The 19,171-nt window shown below is 43.0% G+C and overlaps 1 protein-coding gene across 3 annotated transcripts in view; it reads left to right on the forward strand.

Moving 5' to 3' along the window:
- The window catches only part of COPRS (coordinator of PRMT5 and differentiation stimulator), a 302,791-nt gene that overhangs the window by 237,336 nt on the left and 46,284 nt on the right, over nt 1-19,171 (forward strand). Inside the window, exon 4 of one of the 3 annotated variants that reach the window (XM_078654394.1) lies at nt 5,512-5,545. The exons of the other annotated variants lie outside the window; for them this stretch is intronic. Coding sequence (XP_078510520.1) covers nt 5,512-5,545 — 34 coding nt within the window. The remainder of the gene's footprint in view (nt 1-5,511; nt 5,546-19,171) is intronic. 3 annotated transcript variants of the gene reach the window in all.

A 19,171-nucleotide genomic window follows, 5' to 3' on the forward strand; every position in this document is an offset into this window, starting at 1 on the left:
TTCACCACTACTTGGGTTTTATTCGTGTTCATTCTATCGCCTGAAACTGCCCCAAATCTTCTTGCCTCTAATATTATCCCTTTCATAACTTCTCCTGCATCCACTGAATAAACAGCAATATCATCTGCATATACCGTTTTTTTATGTGAGTTCAAGCCTGAGACAAAATGGGTTATGCAGGATTGGTTCTGTAAAGAAACTAGAAATGGTTCCATAGACAAAGCAAATAATAAAGGTGACAGAGAGCACCCTTGGCGAGTGCCCCGTAATATAGGTAACGTTGTAGATTGTGACCCTGCATAACTAATTTTCGCCCTGAGATGGTCATAAATAGCTTGTACCCACTGTAAAAACTGTCCATTGATCCCAAATATTTGTAATGTAGCCCAGAGATAGTCCCACCCCACTTGGTCAATTGTTTTTTCGGCATCTAACAATAGAATATCGAGTGGGGTTGATTTACTCCTGCCCACATCAAATGCTACTACGGCAGTATTTACTTGGGTCGTAGTGTCCCTCCCTAAGATAAACCTGTGCTTTTGAGGAGACACCAAATCGGGCATTATCAATGCCAGTCGAGTTAGAAGTATTTTAGCAAATATTTTTGCATCGGTATTAAGAGATGTGGTCTATATGACCCACATTCATCCGCTGGTTTATTAATTTTTTTTAAAAGAATACAATCTGCGTAATGTTCCATGAGCTAGGGGCTTTCCCCCCAACTCCAATATACGCAATTACCTTGCTAAGTAAAGGGCCTAACTCTTCAATGCATTCTTTATACAGCTCCAGAGGGATTGAATCCTCTCCGGCCGCCTTCCCCAAAGCTAGCGTCGACACAGCTACTTTAATTTCCACCAGTGAAATATCACTGATTAGTTTGTCAGATTGTTCAGTCTCAGTATGATTCAGAGAGGTGGTCTGCAAATATGTATAAATATCATCAGATAATGGTCGATTCTCTGGAGTATACAAATCCCTATAATATTTAGCAGATTGTTCAAGTATCTGCTCAGCATTTTTGTAAATCATATTATTAGGTCCTTTAATGACCTTGATTAAAGTTTTTGCCTTTTCGTCTGCTACTTTATATGCTAGTATTTTCCCGCCTCCCTGATACTGAGTTAGATATTTGTTCAATTTAGTAATCCTTTTTTCCCTAAGTGAGTTTTTTTAAAGCAGATTTAAAATCAACTAAAGTATACCCCAAAGCTTCTGCCTTTCGACGAACGCTGCAGGAGTGCTTCAGCCAGCTGTTTTTCTACTCGAAGTATATTGGCAATAGTATTATCTGTCTCTTTTTTTCTTTTCCATATTCTGTCTCAATATAAATTGTTGTGTGAACCCACTGATGCTTGCTTTGCAAGCGTCCCAAACCATGATGTGTGAAGCTGAGCCTAAATTAATTTCCAAGAATTCCTTCAAATGTGTCTTGAGTTTTACCATGAAATTCAGGTCTGTGAGTAAGCTTCTAGGGAATGAAAACAGTCGGGGTCTCTGCTTGTGTGTCTTGGGGTCTCTGCTTATGTGTCTTGATTTTGAAAGACAGAAGGATTGGGTTATGGTCAGATGTTACCCTTAGGCAAATTTCCATAAAGCTTGACTCCAAAATTCTATCCAAAACCCAGGCCATATCTATGCGCGTAAAAAGTATATCCAGCGACATCCGGATATAACACCCGCCAAGCGTTTCTTATTTCGTGTATTCTTCCTAATTCTCGAACTGCAGCTCGTGTTTTGCGCATCCTCTGAAATGCGCCTCTTCTAGTAGTATCAATGTCATAACTCGTCATACAATTAAAATCGCCCATTATTACACGTTCTAACTCCCAACAGCTCCATATTAACCCTATCAATGACAGTAGGGTTATCCCTATTAGATCCATATAGGACACAGAATATATATTTGATGTTTTCAATCTTTATCTGTGCTATGGCACATCTGCCATTTTTATCTGAAGATTTCCTACTAATCACCCCCTTAAATTGCTTATGTTTCAAAATTACAACCCCTCAAATTGAAGTACTTAACTCTGAACTAACCACTACATCATAACCTAACTGACCTAGCAAGCTCCTATCTTTGTAAGAGATATGAGTTTCCGAGAGTAAAGCAAAATGTGGATTATACATTCTCAGTGCTTCGAAGACCAACCTTTGTTTATGTCTACTGTTCAGTCCAGCAACATTCCAGGCCAAACATCTCATTCGATCCATTCTAATAGTCTTGTTTCTCCCCCTTTATCTTACCCATTACCAGAGAAAAAATGTTGCCTTTATTATTCTCAAAATACAATTCCCTCATGTTACTTTTAACCACTTTACCCCCCCTCCCATACCCTCCGCCAAAGTCACCCATCTCCCAGCCCCAACCGACCTTCCCTATAAGATTGGTTTATTTTAAACTTCTTAACAGTTATGGATGCAGTTTGGGAGTTTACGAACACTTGTCTCCCACCATCCGCAACTGACTGTATACTTGGTATACTGCTTGCTACTCTGATTCAGGCATGTGAATCTATGAAAGATACCCCAATACTGGATAAGAAAACAAGTTACTTACCTGTAACTACAGTTATCCAGTATTGGTATCTTTCGTAGATTCACATGCACCCACCCTCCTCCCCGGAGATTCAGTTCTCTATTATTTGTGATACTTACTTCCGATTTGTGCTAAGGAAAATCTGAGAACTGGCTCTGCTGAGAGTGTTCTAGAGGGTGCTGATAGCTTATTGGTTGGAGCTGACTTTTGGTTCTTTTACCATAATGAAGTAGATAGTCTACTAAGATTTAGACCTCAGGCCTTTTTCTTTGGGCCTACTACTACTATTATTTACCTTTGGCACCACTTTTGTAATTTACCGTGGGACTCCCGCCTCGGCGACGGGGAATGATTCAGGCATGTGAATCTATGAAAGATGCCAATACTGGATAACTGAAGTTATAGGTTAGTAACGCGTTTTCTTTCCGCATAAACCTGCTGTTCAGGGGAGTGGAACTTGGTCTTAATACCATCAAGAAAGTGCTGATGTCTGTTTTGGATTGTTATTCCAGCTATTTCCTTCCGAAGAAGGGCAGAGGCCCTTGTCCTGTTTTAGATCTTTGGTTACTGAATGCCTTTCTATGAAGGGACAAATTAAAAATGCTTAGCCTGGCTCAAGTTCTATCTGCCCTGGATCCAGGCAACTGGATAGTTGCCCTGGACCTACACATTGTGTACTTTGCTGTTCCCTTACTGCACTCCCATAGGTGCTATCTGCAGTTCCAGGCCAAATAGAAACATTTTCAGTTTGGCATGCTACCTTTCGGCCTTGCCAGTGCCCCTTGGGTGTTGATGAAAGTGATGGTAGCCTCCCATCTTCTGAGGTTGGGGATATCACTTTTCCTCTACCTCGATGACTGGCTGTGGGAAGCAGTCTTGCTACAGCCAGTTGTATACCACACAAAATCAAGCCTCTTGATGATGTTGGTGTTCTAGATCAACAAGCCGAAGTCACTCTTTCACAGAAGCGCTACTTTATAGTAGTTGTTTTGGACATTGTGCAGTTCAGGGCTTTTCCTCAACTGCAGTGAGTCAGAGACATTCAGGCTCTGACCCTGAAGTTTAAGCCTCGGTCCTGGATCTCAGTGAGAGAAATTTGTGAGACTTCTTGGTCTGTTAGCTTCCTGCATCTTGCTTGTTCATTTCGTCAAGTGGCATATGTGGGCTCTGCAGTCGGATCTGAAGTCTCAGTGAGTACAACACAAAGGAACCCTGTTGAATGACGTCCAGGTTTCGGAGAAATCTGCAGTGGTAGCTGCCTGACTGCAACCTGACTAGTGTCCAAACCATCTCACTTTCCTACCTAGAGGGGTTGTGATGATGGCTGCTTAAGTGCTGGGTTGGAAAGGTGGAGATCAGAAGCCCCTGGTTTCTGGCAGAAGCCAGACTTCCACATCAGTCTGTTGGAGCTGCGGTCCATTTGCTTGGTGCTGAAAGCCTTACTGAAGTTCATCAAGGGAAGGCTAGTGCAAGTACTCACGGACAATAGTGCTTCCATGTGGTACCGCTACAAGCAAGGTGCTGTGGAGGCCTGGATTCAGTGCCAGGAGACACTGCACTTCTTAAATTGGCAGTAGCGTCCCGGCATTTCCATAATTGTAAACCACCTAGTAGCCCCTTTAAACTCCAGGGCAGATGAGCTGAGCTGGTGGTGCCTGGCAAATCACGAGTGGCAGTTGCACCCTGAGGTGATGCAGGGCATCTTCCAACAATGGGTTGAATCCTGGCTGAATCTTTACACCACTATTGATAATGCTCAGTGTTATGTTCAAGAACCACCGGGCCTAAATATTCCCAGTGGCGATAACTTGGGCCAGGAGAGTGTGGTACCTGGGAGTTTTTGGCATTAGCAACTGTACTCCATGACATGGTTCTTCACCCAAAACCTACACAATCTGTGCCTCAAGGTGAGGAGATCCAGTGGCAGCAGTTGACTGCGTTTGATCTGCCACCTGCTGATGTGATGTCTTTGCATCCGGCCCCCTTCTCCAAACTCAATCTATGCCAGGGCGCTCTGACAAGTTTGTCGCCTGGTTTAGATTTCCCAACACAGAATCAGACTGTCAGATGTTTTACACGTAATGGAAAGGAGCCATTTTACCAGTCCCAAAACATCAAGGGAATGTAGGCTTCTACTCTGGTTTTTTCTAATCAAAAAGAAAATATCAGGGGAATGGAGACCTATCTTGGTTTTTCGTCAGCTCAGCGTGTTCCAAAGGAAAAAAACCATTAGAGGGTCACACTACAGGAAGTCTTACAACTGCTAATGGAGGGTGGGTAAATGACTGCTCCAATAGAGGCTGCGCCAATGAAGACACTTTGGCTGGTAGATAAATAAGGATGATATATGAAAAAGCCTCTAGGACATAGGTCTTCAATCAAGGGGAAAGGGCAGGAATGCACTGTACCCCTCCCTTTCACATTAGCGTAGGGCAGCGCCGCAAGATTACTTGCGGCGCTGCCCTAAGCCAATTCCTACTAAATGAGACCCTTTGTTTTTAGCTACACCTTTGACCACGCCTCACACTCGCTGATCTTAGGTTTGGTAAACATTGTTTAATGTTATTTCCCCACCGTAAAAATTATTTGCTGTGGGAATTGGAGGCGTTTATGGTTGTCGATGAGGAGTACCAGGTTCTCTAAATTTTTGTCAGGAGGGGGTTCTTACACTTAAAAAAATTTGACAAGGGGTTCTCAGCATCAAAAAGTTTGAAGACCTCTGCTCTAGGACAACTTGTTGAGAATAAAATCCCTGAGGAAGATCATGGTGTATAAGTGAAACAAATCAGTTGCATGGATTTATCTTATATTTGAAAAGAAGTGAATTTTTGTCGCAAATGTGTCAAGATATCTGAAGCTTTGATTTTGGACTCATTGGATTAATTGTGGCCCATTGCCTCTCTATTGTGTTGTTTATGAATTTGTGCTTATTATGATGTATAATAGCTGTTACTTTTTCCACTGCGTAGATGGTCCAAATTATGGATTGCCAAACATGGTGCGGTAAGTCTTGCTTCCAAACCTGCGCTATTGACAGTCTAGTAGCCAACAGCAAGTGTGTAAGTAGTTTAAGCATAAGCATTGTGAGGGGATAGATAGAATCTTCGCCTGGGTCTCCTAACAACATATTGCATTTCTAGAGGGAGCTGAACTGCTGTGATATCCTGTATATTTTCAGCTATTTCTCTCTACAATTCCTGTTTGAGAGAGCAGGGGAGTGACTCCTTCACTCTAGGGGAGATTACTTTGGTTGTACCTGATGCTTCACAGGTCTCGGAGGGTTCATGTATGATGCACAGGCACAGACAATGCAGTAGACCAGAAGGGTGACCAAGTCGGCCACAAACGAAGTCCAGACGGTATATGTGCAGTGGGTTCAGTTCTGAATCTTAACCCACGACGAATCTAGAGACCTACACCAAGGTAATCCCTTAAGTACCCTAGGGAAAGGGTTGGGAAGCTTCAGGGGACCCTCCTAGGGGAGGGTCTTGACAGGGGGATGTAACTGTTGTGTCCTTTGTCCAGTATCTCACCAGAGTGGGAGCCAACAGCTCCCATGACTAGTTTGAACTGGACTATGCACAGGGACACCAAATGTGGCCCTAATGCGGACATTCAGGCGCTGGCAAGCGCACCCACCCAGCCTTTATACACTAAATCCTGTCTAGGAGGTGGTCACACCTCTCTGTGACAGGATGCCTATAGTTCTGCCTTCCCCTGCTCAAGCCTGGCTCAGCAGCACGAGGGCAGAAATGTCTCCTGTCGGCAGCACCCATTTTGTGCTGTCTGGGACTAGAAGGTTTTTACTGAGAACCTAATGGAGGGCTCTTCCAGTCCTTGGAATTATACCTCCTACACCAGTTACGGTGTGAGAGTATGAGTCCAACATGTTTGGTACCAAACATGATGGGATTCGTTGCAGCCGCTTTCTAGATGGTCATTACGCGATTACGCAGTGCCCCTCTACACAGTATATGGCTGCTTCACAGACAACCTGGGAGAATGACTCTGTAGGCTGCAGGGTTGTCATTCTCATTCAGGGGCACCCTCTCACTTAGAACCAAGCACCCTGCCCTCAGGATTAAAGGCCTGCCTTGGGGTTTCTTATAGGTTTAGTGCAGTGACCCTTCGATATAGTAAACCTAGATCTTTAGTAAATGGTGCATGCACCACTTTACACAGGCTGTAATGGTAGGCCTGTAGTTTCATTTTGAATGGTCTCTCATGGATGGCATAATACATGCTGCAGCCCATGGGACACCTCTGGGGTACCTATGCCCTGGATACATGGGTACCATATACTAGGGACTGACAAGGGTACCCCAGTATCCAATCTGAGGTGTACCTAGGTACATACCACAACAATTTAAGAAGAAAGCAGATAGACTGGGTTCCTAATTAGCAGGTTCCCAGTCAGACTATTCGAAAACAGCATCACATCAAGCAAAAAGTGGGGGTAAGCATAAGAAGCAGATCCTACTTTCCTACACCCTGTGTCCCTGGCATTCCTCTAGGACAGGCTCTATGGCCCCGTTCTGAAACAGAGCTTAAATGTTCTCTTGTAGGAGTATTGAGTGTTCTCTTGACAGTGTTTGCGGACGGTATGGGATATTGGGTGGAGAGGACGTGAGTTCGAGGCAATACCCTGTTTTACTGTTGAAAGGACCCACAGACCTAGGTTATCAGGTCCCATTGGGTATGAAGGTCCTGTAGCTTTACCCCTATTGGTGTTGGGTGTTTGTTGGAGTGTGTGCAGGGGGTGGGAGGGAGAGACCGTGTCACTGCTTATTAGAAGTGGTTCCCTTGGTAGTTGATCCATGACCTAAAACCCTGTTATTGCCTTTATTGACCTCTGTGGTAAGACCCTCTGGTGTTTTGGGGCTGATAGTTGCTTTGATGGCCTTAGAAGATACTTGCTTCTGTGGCAGTTGTTCCGTTGGGTGTCTCTCTGTACTGACCCTCTATGCTGGTATGTTTTAAGGCACCCAAGGCTTTCTCGTCTTTTACAATTTTTTTCTAACATGCCTTTCTTAGTCTGTGGATTCTAATGCAGATTGGATCGTCGCATTAGAGATGGCTTTGTCCTCTTCAATTTTTCAATTTGTTCTGTTCCTCTATGCTTGTAGGCCTCTGGAAGATGATGTCTACATTTTGTCCCACTGAGCTCAATAGTACCTGGATAAGAGTCCCGCTGAGTTGGTAATTCTAAGCGGTTTGCCGCCTGTACTGCTACTTACTTTCCTGCAGCATCAAATTTTAACTCTAGTCTGTTGGAGGTGCGTCCCCTGTCCCTTGAAAGTTAGCTTGTTTTCTGTGGTATGTACTACAAGAGAATCTGGGTGATGTGGTCTTTAACATATGCTGGGTCAGTTGGTGAGGGTTTGCATTTATCAACCCTAGACATTGGGACCTGTGACTTGACAGGTTGTTTAAATATGTCAACAGTGAGGTTAGCATGGGTAAGAATTGGAGAGTTCGCTGTGGCTTTGACAGTGTCTAGACCAGAAAGTATTCCTCATCTTCCAGTGTATGCATATCACCTTTGATATTCCACAGCCCTGCTTAGTACCTCTTTGTATGTGGTTGTGTCTTCAGGTGGGGAGGTCTTAAGGGGTATAAGTCAGAATATGTATTCCCTTGTGGGTCATTAGTATAGTGCTCCCAGTGTTCATCTAGTGTATCAGGATCACCGTGTTGATCTGGTAGATAAGGTGTGTAGTACGGGTCTGTTTTCCACAGTGCTGTACTCTCCTAAAGATGATGCTGTACTCTCCTAAAGATGAGTTAGTGGATGTCCCTTGTGGGTGAATATGGAGGGAACATTGTGGGGAGGTTGGTAAAGGAGTGTGTGGACGACATTGCTGGAAGCGAAAGAGGAGGTGGTAGAGGAGGTGGAGAGTGATGGAAAGCGAATGGCGCTAGTGCCCTTGTCCATTCATTTTTTTTTGTGTGGGGCTTTGTGTGATTCAGGCCCCATAATCTCCTCAACTGTCTTCTTTCTCTTAGGCAAGGTATGTGTAGGTAGGAGTGGTAGCCTTTCGTATTACCCTGCCTGTTTCTGGATTGATGACTAAAATATTCTGCCTGGCATCCAGTTATTCTTTACGTTATAATAAAAATTGGCTCCACAGGCTGTTCTTTGGGGTCAGCATAGGCCTTTGTGTCTTCAGGTGTCTTTGTTGTTCGTATTGTTTGACACCTTAACAGAGTATTTGATGCTAGGGGCGTGTCCGATGGCGGCGGCTTTTTCAGCGTTTATGATGCTTGGAAGTCCGATCAAGTTTTCAAACCCGGCTATGGTTTCAGTTCAGTGGGTATTTTCGGGACCAAGAGCGATATAGGTTCTAAAAGTATTCCAGGTCTTTCAAGGCCTGCATGGGCTCCTAAGGAATCTTTGGCGTCGCTGGCTTCAAAATGGTCTTAGATGTCAAAGGAGTCGGTGCCTTAGTCTTTTCGGTTGACTTGGAGGCTGGCTTGGATGGAGGGACAGGTGTCTGTTCCTTTGTCTTATTAGACTCTTCCATGGACTGAGGGCAATGGGTTTCTCAGAGTCTTTCTCTGGCCTTTAGCTTTCGCTTGGGTATGTGTGTGTGTGTGAGGCTTTTGCCGTTGTACTTGTGTGCCTGTTGTGCCGATTTCATGTGCTTCCACCCTTTCTTGGTCGCAGAGTCTTCTTTGATTAAAAGGTAAGCAGGCTTCACACAGTTTTGTTGTGGTCCGGAGACAGACGTGGGTGAAGACTGGATGGTGATCTTGCCTGGATTACTTAGTGTGGCACTTGGGGGCAGAAGCTGAAAGTTGTTTTTCCATTACTCCATATAAATCGAGCGAGAGGAGTCTACTGAGAATTGTTGGAGCGGAGTCGGGTGGGTGAAAAGTTGTAATTCAGCAATTGGCAGGTGGTGTATATATTTCTGTTGAGATGTATAGCAGTCATGGAAGGGTCGGTGACACTGCATCAGAACTTCGATTCCACAGCTCTGAAAAATACGTCCAAACCCAATGGTGGAGAAAAATCATTTAACAAAGGAGCCGATGATCATGCGCAATACAGACTATAGAAGGAGTACCTATATCTTGTGACTGTAAAGACTTGCAACGTCCAAGTTCAACACTAGGTGGCAGGAGTATGCTGAGTTTATGTAGCTACAGCCAACACATGCTACGAATACCAGAGTTATTGGTGATCGGTGTGAGGGTGGAAGGGAATGTTGTAGTATTCTTTTTCATTGCAAAGATATGTCGGTAGTGAAGCAACACCGTAATCGAGGTAAGGAAGTTAACTTGGTGACGCATATGCTTATGGGGCAACCATAGCAAGTACGATAATTGGGCTGGGGAGTAAGATTGCATGACTACAATCCATTGCACTGTGGCTTAAAAGCAGTGCCAATCAAGTGGTGGGCACAGCTGAGCTGCATATCTACATAATTTTAAACATTAGGAAGTCCCACCCTATGCTGGCTTTATTGTACAACATTTTTTTTTTTTTAAAAACATATTTTTATTGTAGCGAAGTTATAGAAAAGACAAGCACAGAGCATAACTGCATTTGCACCGGCAATATGCGATCAATAAGAGTATGCAATGCTGGCTTTATTGTACAACATTGACGTCAATTCTCTGGGAACCTTATTTTTCTAGATTTACAAAAGTAGTCTTATTTGAATTTGAGCAGTCATTTTAGAGAGTTTGAATTGTAGCGCTTTCAACACACAAATGAGTTGGGAAATACTTTGCCCAGCGACGTGATCTTGAACGCCTGCCACCTGTACAATTCTTTATACAAGATTTCTAGTAAAAGAGATGTATTGTATTGGTCATTGTCCTTCGCCACTCTTGTGAGGTGGCTGCCTGGATACTGTATGGATCTCCCATCCCATTTCACCTCTACAGAGTGTATTATGTATCTGCTTATACTCCAGGGTCTGAGATCCCCTTTCAAACCTGATTTAGAATAGTAGAGCTATCTAATTTTTCCAGTTCCCGCAATAGTGCTGGAATTGACGTTTCAGGTTGTGTAAGGAAACATACGGTGTCATCCTCAAAAACTGCAGTTTTTAATTCTCACTCTCTGGGTGTTATTTCTTTAGTACTAGTATTTGGAATCTTTTGACTAGGGGTTCCATTGACAAGAGCAATATCAACAGAAAGAGATGACACCTTTGTCTTGTATCTCTAGTTAGTGGTATTACCAGAGAAAACTCACCATTAATCCTGAGTTGTGCTGAAGGGTTTTTAAAGGTAGGAATTGTACTCGTGGTCAAGATTATACCTACGCCAGTTTTGGCAAGAACTTTCTGTATGAACCTCCAATTTACCCCGTTGAAAGGCCTTTTCCACTTCAACTAGAGAAGGACCATTTGTTCTTCTCTTTGCTGCTAATCAGCATCGATTAAATTGTAGGCCAGTCTAGTGTTAATCGTATTTCTGTTTTTGATGAAGCCTGATTCTTCTCCCTGATTTGAGTGAAGGCCACGTGTCTTGCAGACGTGCCAGGGATAAAGACATTCATTTTTTAAGATAAAAATGTTATTGAGTAGACACAGACCTGTATGATCCAAAGTTAAACTGGTCTTTATCAACCTTCAGTATCAATGAAGTGGTGGATTCTGAAATTTTTCTTTTGAGTTGTCCTGTTGACATAAATGTTCATTGATCGGGGACCCTTGTGGCTTTAAGAAGTAATGTTGTATCCAAGTAAAGAAGGACCTGAGCATGATTGCATAGTCCCCTCGTTCTTATGTGAGAATCTAGTATCTGAGATATTGGTACGCTGTCTACCAAAAAATTTAAATCTTCGTGTAAGATCTGTGAACATTCGATAAGAACATTCAATCTGTCTCAACTTTGTTGCGTTCTCCAAATATCTATGAATTAGATCCTAATTGCAACATGTAAGGGAAAGAGGGGCCCGTTTACTTGTTTCTCCAATTGTCAACCTGTCAAGCAAGGGCTTCAGAATGGTATTGAGATCTCCACCTATTATTTTCCACCCTCTACAGAGTTGAACTATTTTCAGTAGAGTTCCCTTGTAAAATGTTGTTGTTTTATCATTCAGGCCTTAACTGAAAACTGGGTTAAAGTTGTGTGGCCAATTTTATTACAGAGGCCCAATATTCTACCAATTTTATCCTCAACTTTTTCTATCAGGATAAAGGGTAACCCCCTCCTTATCAGTTTACCAACCACTTTAGTTTGCCTGATGGGTGGAACTGTACCGGTGTCACTGTAATCTAGCAACGTCTTTGGTCAAAAAGTGTACTTCTTGGAGTGGTACCTTAAAACACTTTCTTTTTGTTATGTTAGTTAAGGTCCTGCACGTTAAGCAATCTGGAGAGGTTTCATCTGTGATGGATGTCAACGTTGCTACTGACTACTGGGCTCCTTATTGACGGGAAATGTTGCAAATGGCTTCACTATATGCCTGGGGAATGTATTTTATGAATCCGGTACTAGGGGGGGGGAGTGTGTGATTAATTCACCATGTGCCCTTGTTAAAAATAAATTGTGGTAAGAGGTTTCTGTGAAAGGTTGAAAACGTAAAGCAACAGCCAAGTAGTAATCAAACTACACATCAAAACATACAACCAAAAAAAGCAAGACATGCCATTGAAGTGGCAAATGTCCATCAACAAGATTTTAAGCGTTCATATCCACAGGATATGGCTGGGGCAGCTACCAACTTCTTACTCGGACCTATTGAAGTCCTCTGCTACTAGTTTGAAGCTTGCCATAGTTAGAACAACACTAAGACTTAATAACAATATGAAAGCTTACCCATAAGACACTTGCATGATAGAGTAGGATGTATTGTGCCATCTGCTTTTCCTAGTGGGAATTAAAGTTTTCATTTAGTGGAATCTGTTGCATGTTTTAGGATACCCAAGAAACGTCTGGGGAAAGATGGGGATCAGCTGGCCTTTGTCAGAGGAGTTTGCCAGGATATCTCAGTCTATACATCTCTGAATTTGGAGTGCTAGTCTCAGCGATCAGTTAGTCTTGAGTTAGCCATTCAGGATGTCTCTTGCCTTGAACAGAGTTTGGAGCCTGTGTGGCAACACAACAGTGTTCCATTGCTTGTTTATTTGCTCCTTCCACTTGCTGTTCCGGACTCTTCACTCCTGAAGAAATCCACTGTTAGATTCCTGAATCCTTTTTTTCTTCAATCTTTTAAAGACGTTGTTCAGCAAGGAGCGATTTTACGTCTTTGGCTTGTCTTCCTGCGAAGGTGGCAGCTTCTTGAGGCCACTTGCGTACCACATATTCCAGTATGTGGTGACATTGTGGTTTCCGAAAACAGTCTCCCATACATCAGATAGCATAGGACCTGATTACTTGTAAGCATCTAGACCTAAACAGCGTTCAATATGCAAAAGCCTGACTGTTTCCGACATGGATCCTGGTGTAGACCTGGCCGTTGTCCTTTAGCAACTAACTCTGGATTCGATTCGTAACAGTTAAAGACCCAGAATGCTTTCCTTTGCCAGGTAATCCATTGCAGATCGTATGACCTATCTGTTATCAGTCCTTCATCTTCTAAGTGTTCTGGTGATTCTTAAGCTTTGATGGAGTTTTTGGATGACCTAGTGGCTAATTTTGCATTTCAACTTTAACAGTCCTCCTCTGACTAATCCATAGTCGGGTATTTGATTGGTCCCTTGACTTGTGCAGGTCTGGCTTTGCAACGTCCCAATGTGTCACCGAAGACTCATGTCTGAATAATTAAGTCACTTTTTTTTATAGCAAACTTCTAAAAGATATTTAAGATCCCCAGAGGTGAAGCTTCCACTGAAGACCGCTTGTGTGAGATCTCTCAGTGAAATCCGATGTACACAATTTGTTGCGCTTGCTGTCAAAACCGCTTGGATGGGAGCCAGTAAGATGACCTTGTTCTGAAGCTAAAAGATGAGCTGGAAAGAGCTCCTGGACATTCTAATTTGCTAAACTCCTGGATCAAGTCTGCTGATTGAATACAGACTGGAATGAAAAATGCAGAGTAGCCAAAAGTTGCATTCTACTCCTACTTCCTGAGTTTTTAGGCAGACTGACTGTCCTGATCCTCCTCATGATGTGCGTGACAAACACGTGTAGCTCGGGTCTACTAGAGGCCCACTTGTCCAACAGTGAAAAAGATCAAAAACTTTGAGGAGGCTTGTGTCTCTTTTGTGCAAGCTCAAACTCTTGTGCAAGACTGTACTGTTTGACCTTTCAGGCCACCAGGAAAATGCCAGACCCTGTCTCTCTGTAAGGGAGATAAGACAAAATATTCTACTCTCCTATAAGTTTCTAATTCTTCTGGTGGTTTGAGCTCACTGTATGTGGTTGGATTTAGTTATTCAGGTCCCTCCCAGCCAGTCCATCCCTTGTCAAGCCTTGTTGGATTCTGTTTCCACCGGAATGTGTATAAACTGGAGTTGCGCCTAGAAACTAAAAATTCCAAACGGGAAGATGTCTTCACTGGGTCCTGTACAAACTATTGGCGGATATTCATTGGCATTGAGTCTTCTGATCTCCATCACGTTTCCCCTCCTAGTATCTTTATGCATTGATAGAGATGGTTACCTTTGATCTAAGCATGATTCCTAACCATCCCATAGTGCTAGGATATCCTGGCTTGAGCAACACAACCCCTATGTCAACTGGGAGACTCAAGTCAACTCTTTCCTCTCCGTTCTGTAGAGACAATGGTCATTCACTCTCCTTCTTCATAGGGATTTGGATTGTTTCATTCCAATCCTACCCTGAGCCATAATTCCTGTAGCATGATATGTAAGATTTCTCAGCATGGAAAACAGGCTTTGAGGAACTATCTAGACGAAAACCTTCAGAATGTACTGATTGCCATTCAATGTCCCCTGCTAGAACGCTTCTCTTCTCCCAAAGAAGTCCAAGGAGATAAGATCTTGCATTGATTACTGCGGATTGAATAAGGTTACCATTAAGGGCTATTACCCACTTCCACTCATCAAAGACATCCTTGAGTCCGTTCAGGATCAAAATATTTCACAAATTTAGAGCTCCAAGGAGCTACCTATCTGCTCCTTATAAAGAAGTGTGATGAGTGGAAGGCAGCCTTTCGGATGCACTCTGGGCATTATCAACATCAGTTAATGTCCTTTACCTGTGCCAATTCTCCAGCACTTTCCTGATCCTCTCAGCTATCCTTCCTGAACATCAAGTCAATGTTCATTCTGTCCTCCTTTGTCTCAGGGAAACCACTTATCATGTAAAGCTGAGTTTGAAAGAACAGAAGTAGAGTATTAGTGGGGTATCGCTGTTTGGGGTTTCCCCTCTCTGAGTGTGAATTATCTATGGATCCTTTTATGGTCTCTGCCATCTTTGACTGGCCAACCTCTGTCCATTAAGGAAACCTAGAGGTTTTTTTAGGCCTCGCCAATAGTTCATGAATAATTTTGCCGACCTGAGTCTGCAAAATTTATCATGGGCCCATAAGCCTAGGAGGCTTTTGTCAATCTCAAGAAAGCTTTCACACACGCTCCTATTATCAGATTAACAGATCTGAATAGGCAGTTAATAGAGGTTACTAATTAGGTGTTGCTGTTTGTGCACGGCTTCTTCAGCTCCAGGAGGAGGACAACCCTGGAGGTTCCTAGATTTTTTTCTCTCCCACGTCTTGAATGTGTGTGAGCAAAGTTGTGAAATGTGATCTATTGGCCCTCAAGCATGCTTGAATATAGTGGTTTCATCTGTTAATGGGAGCAGTTGAACATTTTGACAATTGGGGCGGACCATAGAAATCCTCAGTTTCTGCAGAGCATGCAATGTATAAACAGCGTACAGGCTTGCTGGGCCTATTTCTTTTTGAAATATGATTTAAATGTTACACACCTCCATGGCGCACAGAACATATTTACTGATGTATTGGCTAGGCAGGACATTCAGGTTGAGTATTCTGAGACACTGGTTCTCTTGCTCCAAATGTCTGTCAAGCAAAGCCCTTTTTACAGTGTGTGACACATTCTGACATCTCTCTGGAAGACCTTGATGCTCCAACAGGCCTTGTGGATCCCTACTAAGGTCCTTCAAACCGACATACTGTGAGTGTGACAACACTGCAGTGCCAGGGCCTCGCGGGGCTAGGTCAACCTTGGAGAGAGACCTATGTTATTTCTGGTGGCCTGCTGTTTGTAGGGATAAAGAGCCATATGTTAAACCTCATCCAGTTTGTTTACAATCCAAGACCGCCAAAGAAGCCTTTTCGCTTTCTCCAGCCTTTGCCTGTCCATCATTCATGGCACATGATTCCCACCAACTTTATTGTGGACTTGCCTCTTTCAGCAGGAAACATTGATCATGGTTATAGTACACCTCTTTTCTAAAATAAGCCCGGTAGTCAGCACACCAATTTTCCAAATATGACAGTGTTGCAGTAGTATATATTTAGTTCTTCTATTTATTAGTAACTTCAAAAGGTAAAAATTCAAGCCAGCCAACAATTGTTTCGTCCCGGTCTCTGTAAAGAGCACCATCTGATATTAAGCCTACTCTATTTGGCAGTGGACTTAAATACATTTGGTAGGAACCAAACTAGACGTACCCTCTCAAAAAATGTGTAAACGTAAAATATGTTGCTTAATGGAAAATCACAGACAACAGGACATTTATCCAATTTCCTAAATTTGACCAGATTCGACACAAGAGCCTTGCACTTCTTTGTACCTCCGGTGGAGCTAGCAACTAGCTTACTACTGCAGCAACTATTGCCCATGTAGAAAAAAGTCCCAAATATGCTTCTCCCAAAAATATCAGAACTCACACAAATTAGACAAAAAGCAAAGGGGTCCTCAACACCTTTTGTAGGAATATATGCGAAGGGCCATCGTTCTTCCACCCATATATAGTTTTTAGCTGGGACACCTTTGCTTGTAGTGGAGCAACAGGATTGTTGTAAGAGACAATTTGATTTTTAATGTATTTTTAACTTCAGTGTTGGTGTTGACCAAGTACCTTGTGTGGTGTTAAGGATTTAGGATTAACCCAGCAAATAAAAATCTTCACGTTATGACTCTTGTAGTAACCGTAATATTTATAGACACTTTAAAGTATTGAACATATGTTTGTCAGGTTAGATTACTTTATATTCCCTGTCCTACCACTCAGTAAAACACAACTTGGGCTGGGGAAAAAAACAAGGCTGGAGTAGGGTTCATAACCCAGAGATATGGCTTAATACTCGCTCCGAATCATCAAACTGGGATCAATATCAGAAACCATAATGGACTTCGATCTCATGATAAGCTTTTTTTAATTTTTTTAATTTAAGTTTGTAAGGCGCACAGCTACCCAAAAAGGGTTTCCCGGCGCCCAGACAGAGCAAAAACAGCAGAACAACAACCTAACGTAGATTTTATTGGTCAAATAGCCATTTCTTAACGCTTTTTTGGAAACGCACATAGTTAGTTTCCTTCCGTATGAAGGTGGGAAGTGTATTCCAAATGGAAGGACCCAAGTATGAAAAGGATCTCCCACCTACTCTAGAAAGTTTAAACCTCTGCACACAGAACTTAGCAGCAGTTTGGGATCTTAAAAGACGTGTAGGTACATAAGGATGCACTAGTGCTTGGAGGTATTTGGGAGCGGTACCAGCTTTTATTTTTAACATATAGCTCAGGGCTTTGAATTTGATACGATTCTCCACCCTGAGCCAATGTAGGTCACGTAGGTGGCCAGAGTTGCTAGCTGTTTTGGGAACCTTGCAAAGCAGTCTGGCCGCAGAGTTTTGTATCAGCTGCAATCTGCGTATCACAGCCTTGTTTGACCCAAGATATAAGATATTTCCGTAGTCAAGTCGAGATGTTATAAGCGCATTGACTACGGTTTTTTGGGTCGAAGCAGGTAGCATCCACAGATTTTTTTTTTGCCATTTTAGAATAGTAAAACACAGCTGCTACTTTGCCAGTTTGTTCATGGATAACGTACTATCCACAATCACCCCAAGATTGCGATCATGAGTAGTCGGGACTGGGAGATTTCCCATTTGGGTAGGCCAGTGGGAAGGATTCCAGAGGTCTTTCTGTTGTCCTAGGACAAAAACCTCTGTCTTATCTCCATTTATGTTTAACTTGTTAGCAGTCATCCAGTCAAAAATGTCAGTAAGACCCAGTTTGAGGTTAGCGGAAGCCAATGAACTGGAAACAGAAAGAGAGAAGATGATTTGAGAATCATCTGCATAGGTCATGAGGGTAAGACCTGCTTTGTTAGCTATGTCTGCTAAAGATTTAACATAAAGATTAAAAAACAGTGGGCTAAGAATAGAACCCTGTGATACTCCATGTGATGCAATAAAGTTTTTCGAACAGGCAGATGCTGACATAATTTGGAAAGTGCGGTTTTCCAGAAAGGAGCCAATCGATTTAAGAGCTGCACCACATACACCAATATTTTTCAGGGTGTTGATCAGCCTTTTGTGCGAGATGGTATCGAAAGCCGCACTAAGTTCCAGTAAGATGAGGGCAACTGTTTGGCCATTGTCCAGGAGCTTACGGATCTTTTCTGTAACTCCTAGAAGTGCTGTTTCGGTGGAGTGGCCTGCTCTAAAACCAGATTGAGAGGAGTGAAGACAATTATTAGTTTCTGTAAAATCAGTGAGCAAGGAATGGACATGTCTTTCTAAGATTTTAGAAAACACTAGTAAAAGAGAGATGGGTCTATAGTTGGATAGTACCTCAGGGTCGGCCATTGTTTTTTTTAGTAAAGGGTTCACCATTGCATGCTTCCAAAGAGCGGGTACCGTGGATTGTAGAAAGAAAGTATTAAGGGTATCAAAGATTACTTCCCAATGTGAAAAATCCAATTGTTTTAAGATATTGATTGGTACTGGATCCATGGGTGATCCCGTTTTAATACTATTGAGAATAGTCTTAAACTCCTCCATTTTGATGGGAGACCAACAATCTAAGGTAACAATAGGAGCAGGGACTTTACTTTCTCTCAGTGTTTAGCAGAACTAAAACAGGTTTGCTTATTTTGCTTGGCTTTGGAATGACTTGCCAGACTTAATTATAAAACGTAAGGACCATGTGATCTTCAGAAGACTACCTATGTTTCTGACTGTTTTTCCTTTTTTCGGGGAATTTAATCCTCCACTGGCCTTTCAGTTCTTAGCAGTTGGCTGCATCTGGATCTTGTAACATTGGACTGCCCGACAATGCTTCCTAAAGTTTAGCTCAAAATATGGCACAAGCAGCACCATAATAGACAGCATGGGGCAATCAATCATACAGTACTGATAGGAGGGACTTAAAAAACGCTCTTATCACCCAAGAGGGTATCCAGGCGCTGTCCTGCGGGGTCAGTCGAAGAGCCAGGTTTTGAATCCCTGAAGTGGGTCAATGAGGGTGAATTTCGGAGGTGAAGGGGAAGGTTGTTCCAGGACTTGGTGGCAAGTAGGGGGAAGGAGCATCCTCCGGTGAGACAGCGGCAGCTGTGTGGTACCTGTGGGAGGGTGAGGTGAGTGGAGGTTCCTGGGAGGTAGGTGGAAGTTCAGGTGGTGGTTCATATAGACAGTACCTTGGTCATGGAGGGTTTTGTAGGCATGGGTCAGGAGCTTGAATAAGCATCTGTTCTGGATGGGGAGCAAGTGGAGGTCTTTCAGTTGCTGGGTGA

Source organism: Lissotriton helveticus, chromosome 7 (assembly GCF_964261635.1).
Source record: "Lissotriton helveticus chromosome 7, aLisHel1.1, whole genome shotgun sequence".
Taxonomy (NCBI): Eukaryota; Metazoa; Chordata; class Amphibia; order Caudata; family Salamandridae; genus Lissotriton; species Lissotriton helveticus.